Source organism: Mustela erminea, chromosome 11, assembly GCF_009829155.1.
Source record: "Mustela erminea isolate mMusErm1 chromosome 11, mMusErm1.Pri, whole genome shotgun sequence".
Taxonomy (NCBI): Eukaryota; Metazoa; Chordata; class Mammalia; order Carnivora; family Mustelidae; genus Mustela; species Mustela erminea.
This window is the reverse complement of record NC_045624.1, coordinates 57923694-57942113: the sequence shown is the minus strand read 5'-3', so window position 1 is coordinate 57942113 and position 18420 is coordinate 57923694. Positions and strand designations below refer to the sequence as shown.

The window sequence follows — 18420 nt, the reverse complement described above, 5'->3', positions numbered from 1 at the left end:
ATAAAAAATAATATATTCAATACAGAAATGCAAGCATATTATAAGAATCTGTACAAATTGTTCCATCACTGCAAGTGCCCCTAAAAAAGGATATGCAGCAAAAATAAGACCCTCATTTGATATATTCAACTTTAATTCATGAAAATCAAAGTAGTACCATTTAACTTATATCTAAAATGATCTCAAGTGTTCTTCTTAAATGTTCTGAATGTTTAATAAGCTTTATTGCATTTTAAGCCCTAGATATACCATAGTTCCTTGATCTGTGCTCCTTCCAACTTTGAGAGTAATACATGGAATATACAGGATAGTAGTTTTTAAAAAGCAAAAAAAAAAAAAAAACAAAAACCCTTTTCATGCAGTAGGCTTTTCAACTTCAAGAACAGATCAAGTTTTACCTCATTCCATAGTAGTCAGGGAGTAATTCACCATGTGCCCTTGGCACTTCAACTTTTGTGAAAGTAAGTCTCAACTTTCCCACTAGATAATCAGAACTCACTGCTTTTCCCAAATTAAATGGCTTCTTTAGGTGTAGCACTTAATACCAATATTTCTTTCCCTCCAGTAAGATACAGAATCCAATAGCCCAGGAGCATGTATTACCTGACACCCACCTAATACTGAACTCTGAGCTTCAACACATTTGATCATGTTCAAAACTAACCAGTAGAAAGCCAGCACAAGTTACTATTAGCCAAGGTCAATTCTACTTATGATACTTTGTTTGGAAAATATCATCACCTGTCAAGTCATTTTTCAGCTCTTTTAAAATAAGCCCAAGGGACGCCTGGGTGGCTCAGTTGGTTAAGCAGCTGCCTTCGGCTCAGGTCATGATCCCAGCGTCCTGGGATCGAATCCCACATCGGGATCCTTGCTCAGCAGGGAGCCTGCTTCTCCCTCTGCCTCTGCCTGCCATTCTGTCTGCCTGTGCTTGCTCTCTCCCCCTCTGTCTGTCTGATAAATAAATAAAATCTTAAAAAAATAAAAAATAAAAAAAATAAAATAAAATAAAATAAGCCCAAAATACTTTCCATAAATTTCTAATACTGGCTTATCAATGAGTATATTGTTCCTGATGTACACATAATAACTTTTACTTCTGAAGTGTTCTTTAATCATTACTAAGTATAGCCCTGCTATAAAACACAGATTGCCCACACATTCACACCCCCCTCCCATGTCAGAGTTTCTGGTTATTAAATCACGCTGTTTCTCTTCAGAAAAGGACTCAGATTTTCTAACTAAAAACTAATGTTGTTAACCATCCTACAGGACATGGTATAGCCCCCCAGAGAGTATCTTACCCAAAATGTCAGTTGTGCCAAGGTTGGGGAATACTGTGCCACTTCCATATTCAGGTATAGAAAATAATAATAATAATAATAAGGTTTCCAAGTTTATAAAAACCCCTTTTGCCTTAAATACTGGAAAAACCATCCAATATAAAGCATAGGGGACTCTTTCATGAGGTAAGCAGTAAGATGTACCTTGGTCAAGTGCTGATTAGCTCACAAGCAGTTGAAACTCTTTAATTAGGGGCACCTGGGTGGTTCAGTCAGTTAAGCATCTGTCCTGGGCTCAGGTTATGATCTCAGGGTCCTGGGATCAGCACTGGGGTTCCCTGCTCAGAATGGAGTCTGCTTCTCCCTCTCCTTCTGCCCCTCCCCGTTGCTCCTGTGAGCTCACTCACTCTCTAATAAAATCTTTCAAAAAAACAATTAAAAAAGAAACTCTTTAAGTACTATAGCCATCAGTAGGCAGGTCTGCTGAGTTTTGACAAGCAATTCAGTGTCGGAACTAATTTCACAAAACCTTGGGAGGATGCAGGGAGGGCAGGAGCACAAGAAAATCAGGTGTACTGGCAGGGAATGGCAAAGAAAAACTGAAGCATACAAAAATACGCATGTCTTATTACCTTATGACTCACACTGTCCCATCAGGTCCGGCCAATCCAGTTCCCTCAACATTTTTTTCCAATCTCTACTTCTCTGTTTCAACTGGCTGAAATAGACCTTCATCACTCAGCGCGAACAATACTGCAGATCCCAAACTAATGAGAGCTCCCTCAGTCTCCTCCTGTACTCCACATATTAAACCAGGGAGACCGCGATCTTTCTAAACTTCAAGTCTTGGGTTATTTCCTCTTAGGAGTGAGGGGAAAGACAGGAAATCAATGGTTCCCCCCTTGTATCCAGAAGCTAATTCAAGGAAAGAGATCAGGGAGAATTAATGAATTCAGACTTACACATGATCTCAGACATGCTGAAAAAAGCAAATTTAAGTGGTTCTGTTCAGTTGGAAGTTGAACATACAAGGTCTGGAATTATAGCAGAGAAGGTGTAGCATGAGAGATTTTGGAAAGAACATGTCAAGTAGTAGTTAAAATGGTTACATGTAAATGCTTTTTACCAAGTAGAATAATCATCTCACAAAGTTATATGCTGTAGCATTCTTTTCATAAAGTAGTCTGGAAGAGAGAAAAACAGCAGTATCAGTAGTTGACAAGGATTAGGAACAGAGCAAGGGTCTGAGTACCAAGCAGCATCAGGAAGCAATTCTTTGTAGTGTGAGAAAGTTCTATTGTGATTACAATCCTCTATACAGTTATAAACACTCAGACTATGCACCTTCCCTAAAGCAAATTTTACTGTATATCATTTTTTTCGATTAAGTAATGTGGGCATGATTTTGATTGCTCAGAAGTACTTTATTAAGTTATAATACAAGTTAAAGGGAATGTTTATGGAAGATGGATCTGAAAAAAGCAGTCAAGAAAAAAGTAGTAAAGACTACAGTCACAGAAGACAAGGTAGAGAAAGTTGCAGAAGGAAGATCTGGTTAAAACTGTCAAAATTAATGAAGCCATTCTGTATACACTGGTGTATTATAATACAATTCATTTCTACTATCAGCCACAACCCCCACAGTTCACAACCAGACTGCTATTACAACTAGACACCAGATACAAGTGGGATTCTCACACCACATACACTCCTGACCCACTGGCTCCAAGTCCAGGAGGTCCTCACAGCCCCCACCAAGGTTCATCAAAACTCCTGGAACTCCGGAAAATGATTAGGACTGCATTTTTATTGTAATTACTTCAGATTACACATTTATGACCAAAGATATTTTATCAGAGCAGATAAATGAAGAGAGACACAGGGTAGGGTCTGAGAGAGTACACAACATAGCTTCCTGGGTGCCCTCTCCTTGTGGAATAAACAGCTGCTATGTTGTCAGCACATAACTGTTCAACCAGGTAGCCCCCCTGAGCTTCATTCAGCATCCAAGATTTTTACTGGGATATCATTTTGGCAGTGTGAGTAATTGAATCACTGACCATGTGGTTGAATTCAGTCTCCAGCCTGATTCCTCTCTCCCAGAGGTAGAGCTGATTCAAAGCCTCAAATCTCCAATCACCATTGGTAATTAGAAATCATTAGTATTTCTGGTGACCATGCTCCATCCTGAGTGATCTCATTAGCTCAGGGGAGTGCTATGGGGCTCATAAAAAATAACAACCATCCTACTACTCAGAAAATCCCAGTTATTTCCATTACCCCTTCAAGGAACCAAGTATAAAAGCCAGTCAAGTTCCTTATTTTACAACAGACTAAAAATGCTTATGTAATTTGGGAATCGAAAAGCCACAGGTGAGTTTGGACAGAGCAGTCAGAGAAGAAAAACACGAGATTGCTGTGCACAGAGGAGTAAACTGAAGGTGCAAAAGCAGGAGCAATAAATGTGACTGTTATTGTCAGAAGTTGATTAGGGAGGAGAGGATGAAACATGATTAGAGATACAGAAACAGAGGGTTTAAATTCATGCAAGTAATTAAGGAAGTGTCTTCCCTCAGGAGCACATCTCGAGGAGGCTGCTTCCTTGATACACTGTCATTTTCATATTCATGTTATTCCAGGCAGTTCTTCAAATATGATAGCTAGCTTAGAAGTCCTAACATGATTCTCTCACATTCCTGTGTTCCAACTTATTTTACCTTTGCCAAGATCTTTTTTCTTTTAAGATAGATAGATTGATTGATTGATTGATTTGACAGAGAGAAATCACAAGTAGGCAGAGAGGCAGGCAGAGAGAGAGGAAGGGAAGCAGGCTCCCTGCTGAGCAAAGAGCCTGATGTGGGGCTTGATCCCAGGACCCTGAGATCATGACCTAAGCCGAAGGCAGAGGCTTTAACCCACTGAGCCACCCAGGCGCCCCTGCCAACATCTCTCTTAAAACAATGTCCTTGTTACTGCTTTTGCCCCTCTGGACTTTTAATTATTCAGAAATATACAAGTAATTTATACTTAGTAAAATACTTTCAGCAAAATGGCTGACAAATCATCTTGCAAAACATCTTGCTATTTAAGTAGTTCAGGAAAAATGTTACTAACAGCTTTTTTCCCCAGTGTGACTTTTAAAGGTTTTTTTTACAAAGTTTTTCAGAATGAGGATTCACTGATTAACTCCCGAGGACTAACATCAGAGCCAGAATCCAAGGAAAACAGCAGAGATGCTTTAGGTTAGTAAGAGGCTTTAGTTTAAACAAATGAGAAGGAATGAGGACTGACATTTTGAGCCCATGCTTGGCCAGTTAGAACTGTGGTCCTCACATAAAGATGCATGTAACCATTTAAAAGGTAAACCACCCAAAGTACAAGTATCCAGTGTGGTAACACTGCACAGAATTCTCTGCTGTCCTGGCTGGGATTCTGACAGGGAAGGGAATCTCCCTGTTACCTTTATTTGATGTGATTTCACATTTCGGCTTAAAATTACCATAAGATGGATAAAACCTCAAGCCAAAAATGAACATAAAGAGATCCCTAAATGGTAAAACCCTTGGGATCCCCAGCAGAACCAACACAAATCTGTTCCAGAAACACATCCTCATCCCATGCCCAAAGGACTCCTACTTACATTGTCTTGCCAAACATGGGCCTACAATACAGCTTACTCATCAGAGGACAAAACAAATCACAAGTGAACAAATGAAGTGAAAAACTACAAAAAATTACATTAGCTATAATGTATTAAATATTCATCTTTAAACACTGAAAAAAGAATACATAATCCTAAGAAAAAGGAGGCCAATAACATTTGAAAAGGACTGAGTCAAACTTATAGAAATTGAATTTTTAATTGAAGACTACTTCAACAAGAGATTACATTAGGGCTGAAAAAATGAAAACTGAAGTTCTCCAGAAGAAACCTCTCTCTCTCTCTCTCTTTCTCTCTTTCTCTCTCTCTCTCTCTCTCTCACACACACACACACACACACGTGGTAAGAGGACAGGGTAAGGTTTACCATACATACAGTAATGTAGAAGTAAAAGATAAAGCTGTAGGGTGAGCAATGGAGCAAGGTCAATATTTATAGGATAATGGTACAGAGGTTTCTAGAAATGGTAAGATGTAAATCAAAACTTCTGGATAAATCCAAAGCAAGAGAAAAAAAAATTCTTATCTAGTTACATATTAGAGGGAGTGCACATTACCTGAGAAAAATAAGGGACTTTAAAATCCACCTGACAGACACTCCACAGCTAAGACAGCAATGCGTTGGGAGGACCCTAGACTTTCCTTGTCCCTCTAACATAACTAGGTACTTACCAAAGCATTCTGAATGCCCAAGAAATCGACTGAGTACTGACAGAACAACTGCACAACTAGAGTGAGAGAAGAGGCCACACTGAGGAAAGCACACAGTGTGGAGATGTCATTTGGGAAGAAACGCTTCATAAGTACTATAGAGGTGAGGGAGCCCTGGTCACAGAGGGAGCTCAAAGAGAGAGAGAAGAATGCAGAGGGGAATGCAGGAGGAGAATATTTCCCAAAAGCCACTGGCTGGAAAAACTAGACAGGCTGATTGGAGTTTTTACAACCAGCAGGGGCTCAAAGCTGACTTTTTCAGAGGTCAGGCTGGAATAGAGCCCCAGGGCACTGCCCTGCTGCTGGAGACAACCCTGGGGAAGACTGCATGATTTGAGGATCACCTAAGACACAAAGGGAGAAACTGTTTGCTCTTCTAGCATCTGTGAGAGGTAGAGTTTCCAGAAACGTCTCTCTAGGGACAAAGGAGCCAGTGGGCACCATTTCCCTCCTCCACCCCTCTGCATAGATGCAGAGACACCTATTGAGGACAGCCAGCCCAGACACTGGCTGTTTAGCCTGCTTTGTGCAAATTCCGTGCCCCCCCCCCCCCCGCTCTGGTGAGACTGCCCTTCTAGGTAAAACCTGTGTCCATCCCAGCATGGCGAGACCCTCCCCCTAAAAGACTAGCACAGCCCATCCCTCCATCCGTGCATATCACATCTTCCAACCATAGAGTTCTACAAGGTTTCAGTGTCAGTGGAAGTAGTATCAGGTCTCATTTAACAAGCAGACCAGAGCACATTTAGTTTAAACTTGCCACACTCTAGCCAAGGTTCCAACACTGCCCACTACAGGCCAGAAGAGCCTCTGCAGATGACTGACCTGTGGGTCAGAGCAGCCAAAACTCAGCAGCAGAGCACAGAGCACCAAATACACACCAGAGGCACTCCCTGAAGCACTAGGTCCTAGAAACTATATAATCTCTTCTTCATAAAGTTATTACTCTCAGGAGTAGCAACATAACAGGCTTTTCTAACACACACAAGATGACAGAGACCTATAAAAATGCTAAGATGGAAGAATTCATTCCAAAAGGAAGAACAAGAAAAGGTAGTGGCCAGAGATCTAATCAAAACAGATACAAGTAATATGACTGGTGGGGAATTTAAAGTAACCATAATAAGGCTTGAGAAAAACATGGAAGACAACAGGGAGAACCTTACAACAGAGAAGAAAGAAGCTAAGAAACAATCAGGCAGAAATTAAAACAGCAGTACTGAAATTCAAAACCAAATGGATGTAATGACCACAAGGATGGAAGAAGCAGAGGAATGAGTAAGTGATATAGAGGATAAAAGCTATAAACAATGTTGAATGAAAGAGAGAAGAATTATGGATCACAAGAGTAGACTTAGGGAATTCAGTAACTCCACCAAACATAGTAGGGTTCATATCATAGGAGTCCCAGTGGAAGAAGAGAGGGAAAAGGAGACAGAAGGCTTATTTGAAGAAATAGATGAAAACGTCCCTGATCAGGAGAGAAAACAGAGATCCCAATCCAGGAGACACAGAAAATTCTTATTAAATATCAACAAAAACATGCCACATCAGGATATACTGTAAATTTGCAAAATGGAGTAAAAAAGAAAAAAATCACAAATCATCAAAATAAGTCCTTAACTTACAAAGGAATACCCATAAGGCTAGCCACAGATCTCCACACAGAAACCTGGCAAGCCAGAAGACAGTGGCATGGCACCTTCAAGGTGCTAAAAGGGAAAAATCTGCAGCCAAGAATATTATATCCAGCAAAGCTATCATTCATAATAGAAGGAGAGATAAAGTTTGGAAAGATATTGTCCAAAGAAGACATACAGATGGCTAAAAGACACAAGAAAGATGCTTGACATCACTCATAATCAGGGAAATTCAAATCAAATCTATAAGGAGATATCACCTCACACTTTCGAGGATGGCTAAAATTAACAACAGAGGAAACAACAGGTATTGGCAATGCTGCAGAGAAATGTGGATACCTCTTAGAGCTAGTAACTCTAAAAAAGCAGTATGAAGGTTCCTGAAAAAGTTTAAAATAGAATTACCCTAGGATTCAGCACTCATGCTACAAGTTATTTATGCAAAGAGTACAAAAATACAGGTTCAAAGGGAAACATGCATCCTGATGTTCATAGCAGCATTATCAATAGCCAAACTATGGAGAGAGCCCAAACATCCAAATATCCATCTTCTGATGAATGGATCAAGGAGATGTGGTATATATGTGCAATGGAGTATAACTCAGCCAAAAAAAAAAAAAAAAAGAAATCTTGCTATTTGCTAGGGCATGGATCAAGCTAGATAGTATTATACAGAGTGAACTAAGTCAATCAGACAAAGACAAATACCATATGATTTCACTCATATGTGGAATTTTAGAAACAAAACAGGTGAAGAGAAAAGAGACGGGGGGAGAAAAGAGACAAACCAGGAAAGCCTCTTAACTATAGAGAATAAACTTAGGGTTACTGGAGGAGGGTTGGGGGAGTAAGTGGGTGATAGGGATTAAGGAGGGCGCTTGTTATGATAAACCCCAGGTGTTGTATGGAAGTGATGGATCACTAAATTCTACACCTGAAATTAATATTCCACGGTACGTTAATTGGAATTTAAATAAAAACTTGAATAAAATGAATAACAATAAAATCTGCCTGACAGAAAAGGCAGGTAACCTTCAAGGGACACAATAAGACTGGTAATGGGACACTAGTATACTGGTCAACAAACTTCTCACAAGCAAAATTAAAGCCAGGACACAATGATATATTATCAAAGAACTGGGAAAGAGAAAATACTTATAAACTTAGAAATTTATACCCCAGCAAGTGATCATATGAAAGGCAGAAATAACCCTGAAAGGATTTACCTGCTAGCTGTATTAAAGTCTTCTCCCCTCCATGGAACCCTGAAACGAAGCTTACAGAGGTAAGATAACCTGAGTTCTGGTGACAGTTCTGAGTTCCTGTATGCAGATAAGTCAATTATCAGCCTTAGTTTGGGACATCTTAGTATTCTGAGGTAATCTATTTCCAACTTGAAAACGTATTTTAAACAAAGAAGTTAAAATTTCACAATTCCCTTTAACATGTATGCCCTTCAGGGGCTGTCTGACCTTTGGGTACAGCCTCAAAGTTGAGAGCTAAGAGAACAAAAGAGAATCCATTAAGAATCTATGCAACACAATTTAAGGGAACAAAGGAGAATTAATTCAAAAGAAGCCATGGAAAACAAGTGGTTTAGTGTCTCTGACTAAGCGAAGTCTTCACCATTTTCTTGCCTTGGGATGGTATCCAATTCAGACCAGTCTTGGGCAATTTAATGCCTATAGGCTAAGAAGGTGTCATTCCTTTCCAACACAAAACTTCAACTACAAACAGTGTGAAAGTGCTGGCATGAAGTAATACCTGGGTATAAGGTTGTTAGGTCACTAGCCTAACCTTTATAACTTAGGATAACCAAGAGATACTGAGTATCTTCAGTGTAAAACTATGTATTGTTTAGAGACAACCCTTCTGGATTAGTTGAATGTAACATTCCATTGCCTTTGAGCTCTTTTACAAACTTCGCAAGTTATAGGTAACTGACAGCAATGCAAAATCATTCTTGCATATAAAGATGCAAATAAACTCTGCCTAGTGGAGGTTTGACACCCCTCACATGGGGAGGAAAAAATACAGTTTTGTCTATGTGAATTCATTTTAGTATTGCTTCACAAAAAGGTGTGCTTCTCTGAGTCTAACATGCGCCTGGTTCCTTGATTAACAACAAGAGCATGTTAAGGATTTCACGTATCTGTATGAAACTCACTCTCTACTTTCTTAAAACTTATTCCCTAACACCATCAAAACAAGATATTATTTCTAGCAGACACCAGGTTTCTAAAGCTCCAAAATAAATTGTGAAGATTCCACTTAAAACTAGCTTCTTAAATTTTCCGTGAGTTCATGAAAATATGTAAGTTTTAATCATATACATAGTACATAAGTTATTCTGATCAATGTTAATTATAAATATAGTTAAAAATTCCCACAAATCTGCAACCAAAAAAGTCAGTAACTGCTATACATGTTAATGTCTCATTAAGTCACCACTTATACTGGGTATCTTGGCTTATAACTGCAGCAGGAGGAGAGTCCTCTTCAGTTTCAGACCTACTACCAAAACTGTCACTTTACTGACAAGCTTAGAAATAAGACCTCAAAAAGAGCAACTGACCAAAAATTCCAAATGTGTAATTTCTATAGTGAGCATAATAGTTGCCCAAAAGGTAATAAAGGCAAAGGCATCTAATTATACTCACCAGGTACTATAAATTTTTAATTATCTGCCCCAACTATCTAATGCTCCCTAGGAGCTTAAGAAATTTGTCAGGTTTCTCTCTACTTCCTCAAAGTTCTAAATCCTGTGCTGCTTCATTCCTCCTCGGGGCACTTCTAGCTGATCACATGGCCTCTAGCATGGCTGAGGGGCCTGCAGAACAGGAAGGAGCCCAAATCCAGTTTTGAGGTCACCTAATATAACCTCTATCTCAAGTTTCACTCCATCAAGATACATTCCATGTATCTTTTTTAAGTTACATTGAAGAAAAAGGTTTTTGTTGATTTACAGAATTCTTACACAGGTTTAAAAGGAATTCATGTTGTAGGGAGAGGAGATTACATTAGCAACAATTCCCTGAGGAAGAGACTGCAGTTGCATATAGGAAACTAAAGAGAAATCACACTATCTTTTCCAGATGGGTAATTTTTAACTCACCACCCACATGGCAAAGAAGGCTTAGAGGACTCCTTCCATTTGTCTACAATCCTAGATGTTGTAATTCATCTTAATACCTTTTCATTTTTAAGTACTTAGCACTCTACTGAGCAGTTAACACCTAATTTCCAACACCTAAAAAAACCGCAAGGATTAGCATCTGTACTTTTACAAGGCAAAGGGGCTCAAAGAGGTTGCGCAAGGTGCTCATATACCACTAATTAGAAAGCCTGAGAACTGGGCCTACACATGTCCCACTCCACAGCCTGTTGCTATCATGCTGTACCAAGTGTGTACAGCAACTCTCATTCTGTCTCCAATTTATACTATAAACCTATTAACTTATTTTTAGGATTTTATCTAGTAATATAAGAACAAAACAAAGATGTTCTAGAGATTATAATATGGCTTTGGCTATCCTATGTTCTGGTGAATTAGAACACAGAATTCTGTGTCATCCTAAAACATTTTAGTTTAAAGGGTGTGAAAATCTTGTCTGGCTGGAAAGTAAACCACTTCCGAAAACTCAAAACACAATTTGGGTTTGATGAGTCAGACTTTTTATTATTATGTGCATCTTAGACTTGAGAGTTTTCTTAGGTATTTTCAGGTAAGTGCACAATGCTTCTCATTCCTTCAGTGTACATTCAAAACTATACTCTGAAGACATTACTACATGTCTTCATGTAGTAAAAAAGCTCATGTTACAATGAGGGACTATAAGAAAATATAAATTCTAGTACAGTCTCAGAATACGCCAAGCTTCCTAAAAAATTTTGCATTATGTCTTTAAGTCAATATGCCTATTTTAAACAAACAGACATCTAAATATGATTTCGTCAAAATCCAACAAATTAATACTTACTACAGTATTTGTCTCTTTTATCCTTTTTCAGAAGTTTAACCACTTACCCCATGTTCCTTAGCAGCTGTGACAACTTTGAGAAGGACATCTTCCTCGACAAATGGTCTCACAGCGTCATGGATTATCACAACTTCTGGCTTAGAGAGTTTAGAGTTGGGCTGGTCCTCTGCCAGTGCTCTTAGCCCATTGAAAATTGACCTGTGGCGGGTCACTCCAGCTTCAACCAGGGAGATGCGCTGATGCTTGTACTTTTGAATGATACCTTTCATCGCTTCCATGTTCTCTCCAGTTACTGCCACAACAATGTCTTTTATCCAGCATACCCTAAAAGAAAAATGTGCATACATTTAACATAAACTGGGCCTTATACGAGTTAAGCTAGTAAGAAAGTGAATTAATAAGTACTACTGTAACTTCTTAGGGGTATGGAAAACTGAACGCTAAAGTAAATCAGTCTGATGCATTTTATCAGGTCTAGTAAAGAAGCTGATGAATATTTCATACTCTATATAACAACAGATATAATTTCACTATGGACTATAAAACATTACATCTACATAGATATCATACAACACATACAGATTCCTCAGTAATTAAGTTTGAATTAGACTATCAGTACATCAAGAAAAAGAATACAGTAATAGGCCTTTAAATTGATTCTTTCCAAATTATTTGTTCAATAGAATAGGAACAATCTCAAAAGTCTGTCTCTTGAGTCCATAAAATTATTTAAAAAGCTGGAACACTTATCTAACACAAACTTTGCCTACATCAAGGTAAAACAGTATAGCTTAAATAGGGCAACTAAGACTGTATAAATACAAGTGGGACTCAAAATAATAAACTTTGTAATAAAATATAAAATTAAAGAATTAACCTATTGAGTCATACCAAGTATTGAGCCATTCTTCTATTGTACAACATTTTCCTAAAGACTCGCTGACCTATTGCTCTCACAGTCCACGGCATTGAGTGGCAACTGTGTTACATCTTGGCTGACTTCTCTTGAACAGCAGTGCTAACAGAGCTTAATGTCATTAAACTCTTCTGTTCCACCGCCAACAGGCCCAAATCAGGCAAACTGCCTCTGACCCATGCTATCAACTCTGAATGAAGGTCACTTTAAAATTTAATAGAACTCAAAAACATCTTTTGAAGAACTCTTAGACTATGACATGCTACATGCTCATGTTAGATCAAGTCTTATGCACATTTTTACGAAATGGAAGGGTCTGAAAATTACTTAGTGAAATTAACTTTGTTTATATGAACATTCGGTTGATTTACTCAATTATTAAACTCCAATCTTCAGTTATTCAATCAACCCTTTCCATAATCCGAAACCCCACTGTGTCTGTGGCTACAACAATAGTACAGAGATGAACACACTAAGAGCTACTTTATAGGCATACTGCCTTTTCATTTTAAGTCCATTTCTTTAATAAGTACTTATTGCACACTGAATCAATGATCAGCACTGAGTACACAATGAAAATAAACACTGCCTTTGCAGAGTTTACGGATCAAAGAACATCAAAGAACAAATACAAGCTGTGATCAAGTGCTATAAAGAAAGCCAGGCTCCAGGATTGCAAGCAAATGGACTTTTTGACCAGTACAGGGAAGGCCAGGATGATACTCCCTAAGGAAGCTGAATTTGCTGTAGGATCCAGACGGTGAGTGGTGGCAGGGGAAATACAAAGGGGTACAAAAGGCTGGTGGAAGCAAAGGCCATGGCAACCTCCTGAGGGCCAGGAAACCATTGGAGTCACATCCTTTAAGCTAGTGGGGAAGCGAAGAAGAGGCTGGAGGTCCAGGCAAGAGCAAGACTGGGCTAGGCCATGGGGACATCACAGACCATGTTATGGGTTTTAATGTTATAATAGAAAACCACAGAAAACCTTTATGCAGGAGAGAACATTTATACCTTAAAAAACAAACAAACAAACAAAAAACAAACAAATGAAAAAACAAGAAAAGAAAAGAAAACCTCACCCACCCAAATGTTCTAGGCATTGTTTTAGGACAGAAAGGCCCCTTAAAGAGGACCACCTCCTAATTCCCCAAACCTGTAAAGTTATAACCCTACACAGAGAAGGAACTTCATGAAAGTGATTAAGTTAAGGATCTTGAGATGGAAGAATCATTCTGGACTACCTGAGTAGGTCTAACATAATCACAGGAGTCCTTACACATGAACAAGAGGCAGAAGAGTCAAAAGAGGAGAGGAATTAAAAGAAGCAGTGCTCAATGTGATAGAGGACCACCACAAGTCCATGTGAATGACCCCCAGAAACTACAAAATGGCAAGTAAATGGATTGCCCCTAGAGTTTCCAGAATGAACGCAGTACTGCCAACACCTTTAAGTTTTGGCCCAGTGAAACCTATTTCAAACTTTTGACTCTTCTGACTTAACAGAAGTGCAAGGTAATTCATGTAGCTTTAAGCCACTTAGTTCATGGACTATTTTTTTCTTTTAACAGCAGCAATAGTAAACTAATTTAGGAGCCTCAGTTTTACTTTTGCTGCAAGGTGGAGAAGAGATTTAGTAGAGAGAAAGGATGCAAGTAGACCAGATAGAAGGGAGCTGCTGCTGCATTCTGGGGAATACAGTGATTACAGCCTGGCTACCAAACTGAGCTTGTAGATGGCATTTAAAGGATAAATTAGAGATAATAACCTAGTAAGATTGGCAAAACAAATCAATTATGACAGAATATAAAATAGCTAACCTAGATTAACCATTTACTATGGTTTGAGCCTTAGTCAAGTTTTAACCTCCTGTAAGTCCTCCTCCTCTATCACTTAAGGAAATAATTATAATATGATATAGGCATGACACTCAGTACTTTAAATAGTTTTACCATTCTTCATCAAAAGAAGACATTCCGTGTTCCAGAAGGTAGGTTCCATGATGGCAGGGACAACATCTGTTTTGCCCATTGCTTTTCACCTAGTATCAAATAAACGCTAATCGGTTGGTAAATGACCATGGTCAGTCTTAGCTACCAGAAAGAGTGTAAATCTGACAACACAGTATTGTCTCAAGGGTTATGAAAATGCAAGAAGCTCTTCAGTAACCTGGCTAGCTCCAAAAACTCAGCAATGAGTTTAACTTTCCCTATGTGATGTGGTTGCGTTTGAGTCATTTGACTCCTTACCTTCATTTCTAGAACATTAGGCTGCTCTAAGGCCAGGGTTATTCCTATTTTGTTAGACACTGTGGGGAATTTCAATCACAAGTAAACTAAGACAATGTAGTAATATCCACAGAATACCAGAGTCGCATATGGATTATTATGGGCAGGCAATAGAAAGAATTAGGGAAAAAGACTCAGGGTGGGTTGCTCTTCAGTTTGTAGCCCATCCATCTCCCATTCCTTCCCTTGCAAACCTAACTGATCATAGCATACTTGCCAGTTTAGAATTTACACTGTACTTAAAGCCCCTCTGCAAGTGACAAGTGACAGTTCGTGTCACCTAAATGTGGAGCTTCCCAAGATTCTGTCTTCACAGACACAGCTGTGATCAAGGCACTTAATCCCTGTTTATTGCACCATTCTCTTAGCTTATCTCCCTCTCATCTTATCCCAACACAACCCATTCTCACCACTCCGGGTGGATTTTTCTCACATGCAAACTGAAGGTCACCCCCTGCTCATTTTTGAGCTGGGCCCTTCAAAATCTGACCTCGGCCCACTTATTCCTACACCACTTCATCTTTCCCATACCCCTCTTACTCAGAGGGCATTTTCTCACACACGCAAGTCTTTGCTTATACTACCTCCTCCACTTCCCAGCACACCTATCACCAATCCGGGAGGAAAGTGGGAGGCTCAGTCCCACTTGTTCACCTACCTATCGGTTCAGATATGGCTACCCTAGGAAGCTTTAGTAGTCATTCTGGGGGGCAGCATCCCTGGTATCCCCTCCTAGAGAAACTTAGCATCATACTCTACAGTTTGCCTTTTTTATCTCCCTCACTAAGAAGCCAACTCATAGCAAACGGAGCCTACGCCTTATAGCTTGGCACATTCTATACCAATCAGTATTAGTAATATTGACAGCAACAACGACTGATGGTTTGCTAGGTGACACATACTGGGTTGAGTACTAGCCTGCAAAATCTATCTGATTCCAAGAAGTCACTATTATCACCACTTTATAGATGGCACAGAAGCAGTGGCCTGACCATAATCTCACACTTAAGAAATGAAAGGACTTGGGTAGACCCAAGTCTGATTTTGGAGCACATAGTACTGCCAATGTACTAATAGTCTCTGAGAAGGATGTGGCAAAATCCAGGAGCAAAAAGAGCATGTCCACATCTACTGTGTCTCTAGCACTTCATTCATCTTATTAGTGATGAACCATATAATATTGTTGCATTTGTGGTCAAAATGTCGAGTTTCCTGTAATTTCCTGTACTTCAAGCAAAAATAAACATCTAACATTTGCCAGGCAGTATACTAGACAATTGTGATATAATAATGAACCAAGACTGGCAGAATTCCTGACCTCACAGACCATATGTTACTAAATATCTGTTAAGTGAATCCATGAATAGAGAAGACTTAAATAACTAGAAAGGAATAAATTATTAGTTTACATGCTTAAGCCTTTTCTCTATTCATGGATTCATTTAAAGTATTCGACATAATGGTCTACGATTCATCTGAGTTTAGAGGAAAGAATTATTAACAGTGATCAAATATGTTTCAGTTTATTAATATGACATCACATTAAAGTTTTTGGTTTCATTTTTTTAGAGAACCTTTAAGTACATGCTCAAGATAATCAGTAGGCAAGACTGTTCTATAGTCAAGAGCTTAACTTGTACCTTATGCTATTCATCTCTTTTCATAGTGAATTTTACCATAAAAATAGCTCCAAAGCAACTGTAAAGGCCTCATGTTGCTTTTTTTCACAAAAATTACTCTCAATTAAATCTTAATATTGAATAAGAGGGAGATAGGCAAGACATTGCTAGACTAAATAGTCATTCAAATATCTGCACAATGAGTCAATGAATTAATGAACTCCCAAAGACAAGTTCCAATTTTACGAGAATGCCTTCAAAGAGCTATAAAATAATTAATTTCCAAACAAAGCCAGTCAAAATAGATGTAAATAATTAGATATACCCATGGCCTTTGACTATTTCCAAAAGTTATAGGAGACTCTGAAGAGCAAAGTGTTTTAAACTAGTGTTTCTCAGATTAAGGCCTATTAGTGTGTCAATTTAATGAGTTTAGATTAACATTTTTGGTTAAATGAAATAGAAATTAACAGAACCGTCAAGTTAGAATGCATAGTAAATAGTAAGGACAGGCCTTCTTGAAAGCCTTTCAAATATGTGCACATATGTGCATTTAAGCACATGTTTAATGGAGTCATTGTGCAAAATATTCTTTTAAACAAGTCACAATAAAAAATTTTAAAAGACATAGTTTTAAACCATTCTCAAGAGATGACGTTGTTATGCTATTTTGTTCAGCATCCAAGCATACTCCCAGCACTTACAAGCCTTTTTAAGTACTGTTTATATTTCAAAGGATTTATTCACATTCTTTTCTAGTTATAGAATTAAGAGTCTTTTACAGCATTAAAGTTTACTAATGCAGAATCATGCAAGTGAGAAAAACCTTAACTACCTCACGCAGTGCCTACCGAACAAATATTTGCTGAATAAATGAATGAGGTTGACCTCCTCAGCTGAAGGCAAGTCCACACTGAACTCCTATAGACGGATTTTATCAAGTTCTCTTATTTCCTTCCTAGCACATTCCATGGGCACTTAAAATCTAACCTTGAGTTCCATTACACCTATAGACATTTTCAGGAAAATTTTCAGCTCTCTTGTTTTCTTGTTTTTTGGCTGGTCTCTTGTTTTGTAAAAAATCACTTTGAGTATTCTGCTTGGGCAGTTTAATATGATCAGTTGAAATCAGAAGATTTAAACAAATGCTTTTTAAATAAACAGATGGAAAATCAGGTCGTATTAAATTCTCTAAAGGGTTATTACCAGGCTGTAGGTATTTAGCTCCGAGGGACAGTGGCGATTGTGGCTGACTGCCATGACAGTGTTCACAGAAATTAGGTCAGTGGACTGTCCTGTGGCCATAACTCGTAGATTTACATCCCTCCATACCCACCCTCATATTTTAGCCACAAAGTATAGAACGGATGTGAAGGGGCTGGTTCCTAACTGCCCTCACAAGGTCAGGTCTCCTTATGATGGCCCATGAAGGATTCCTAGATGAAAAGCCCAACCTACCAGTCCTAATCTCTTCTTGAAGGAGCCCCATAGGGGCCTTCCCCCGGGAATTTAACAAAAACATCTAGTCATCTGACCTACACAAAACACAGTTCTATTGTATTTTTAATACATTATATAGGCCTATTGCTTGCTTCCCTTGATTCAGATTTGACCCCTTTCTTAATGAAGCATTAAGAAAATTCTTTAATGTCAAATTCATGTATTTGAACATGCTCATTCAACTATAATTACCTAGAGTGCCCTTTTCTTTCTGAATCTTAATCCAATTAGTCACTAAAACCTGTCAATCCTGTCTACAGATTTCTCCAGTCTTCCCTACTCCATTCTGACTTTCAGCTCAACTCCAGCAATCAATACTGCTCATTTAAATTTACATTTATGTGTTTCTCCATGGAATTTACAGGGGTTTTCAGAAAGAGTATGATAGAATAATAAGTACACAAAAAAATCGAAAATCAGAGACAATCCAGTAAGTCAGAAAGTCTAATAAGCCATGAGTTCATCAACTTTCACAAATACACCTATCATCTGAGGAGATGGTAGAGTAGGAGAACCCTAAGCTCACCTCATCCCACGAATACAACTAGTTAACAACAACTAGTTAACAACCCAATCAGTGTAAATGACCCATGAAGTGACTGGAAAGCTGGCAGAACAAACTTCACCACTAAAGGCAGGGAAGAGGCCACAGGGAAGGTAAGAAGGGCCAACACAGTCTGAGAGCAAAAGGAACCTTGCTGCCTGTATTAGGGAGGGAGCTGGTGGCACTGAGAAGGGCAAAAAACAGATTTCACAACAGCAACCCATGCAATGGGAGGATGCATCTCTTTACTACTTGCCTTTGAATGTGAAATGGCCCAACTT

At 38.7% G+C, this 18420-nt stretch overlaps 1 protein-coding gene across 3 annotated transcripts in view; it reads right to left on the bottom strand.

Moving 5' to 3' along the window:
• CRPPA (CDP-L-ribitol pyrophosphorylase A) overlaps positions 1–18420 on the bottom strand; it is a 299557-nt gene that overhangs the window by 269074 nt on the left and 12063 nt on the right. For 2 of the 3 annotated variants that reach the window (XM_032304813.1, XM_032304812.1), the window contains exon 2: positions 11323–11599. In XM_032304813.1, coding sequence (XP_032160704.1) covers positions 11323–11553 — 231 coding nt within the window. In that variant the 5' untranslated portion in view covers positions 11554–11599. Of the gene's footprint in view, positions 1–11322; positions 11600–12166; positions 12231–18420 lie in introns of those variants that run through there. The other variant, XM_032304814.1, reaches the window with a different exon arrangement.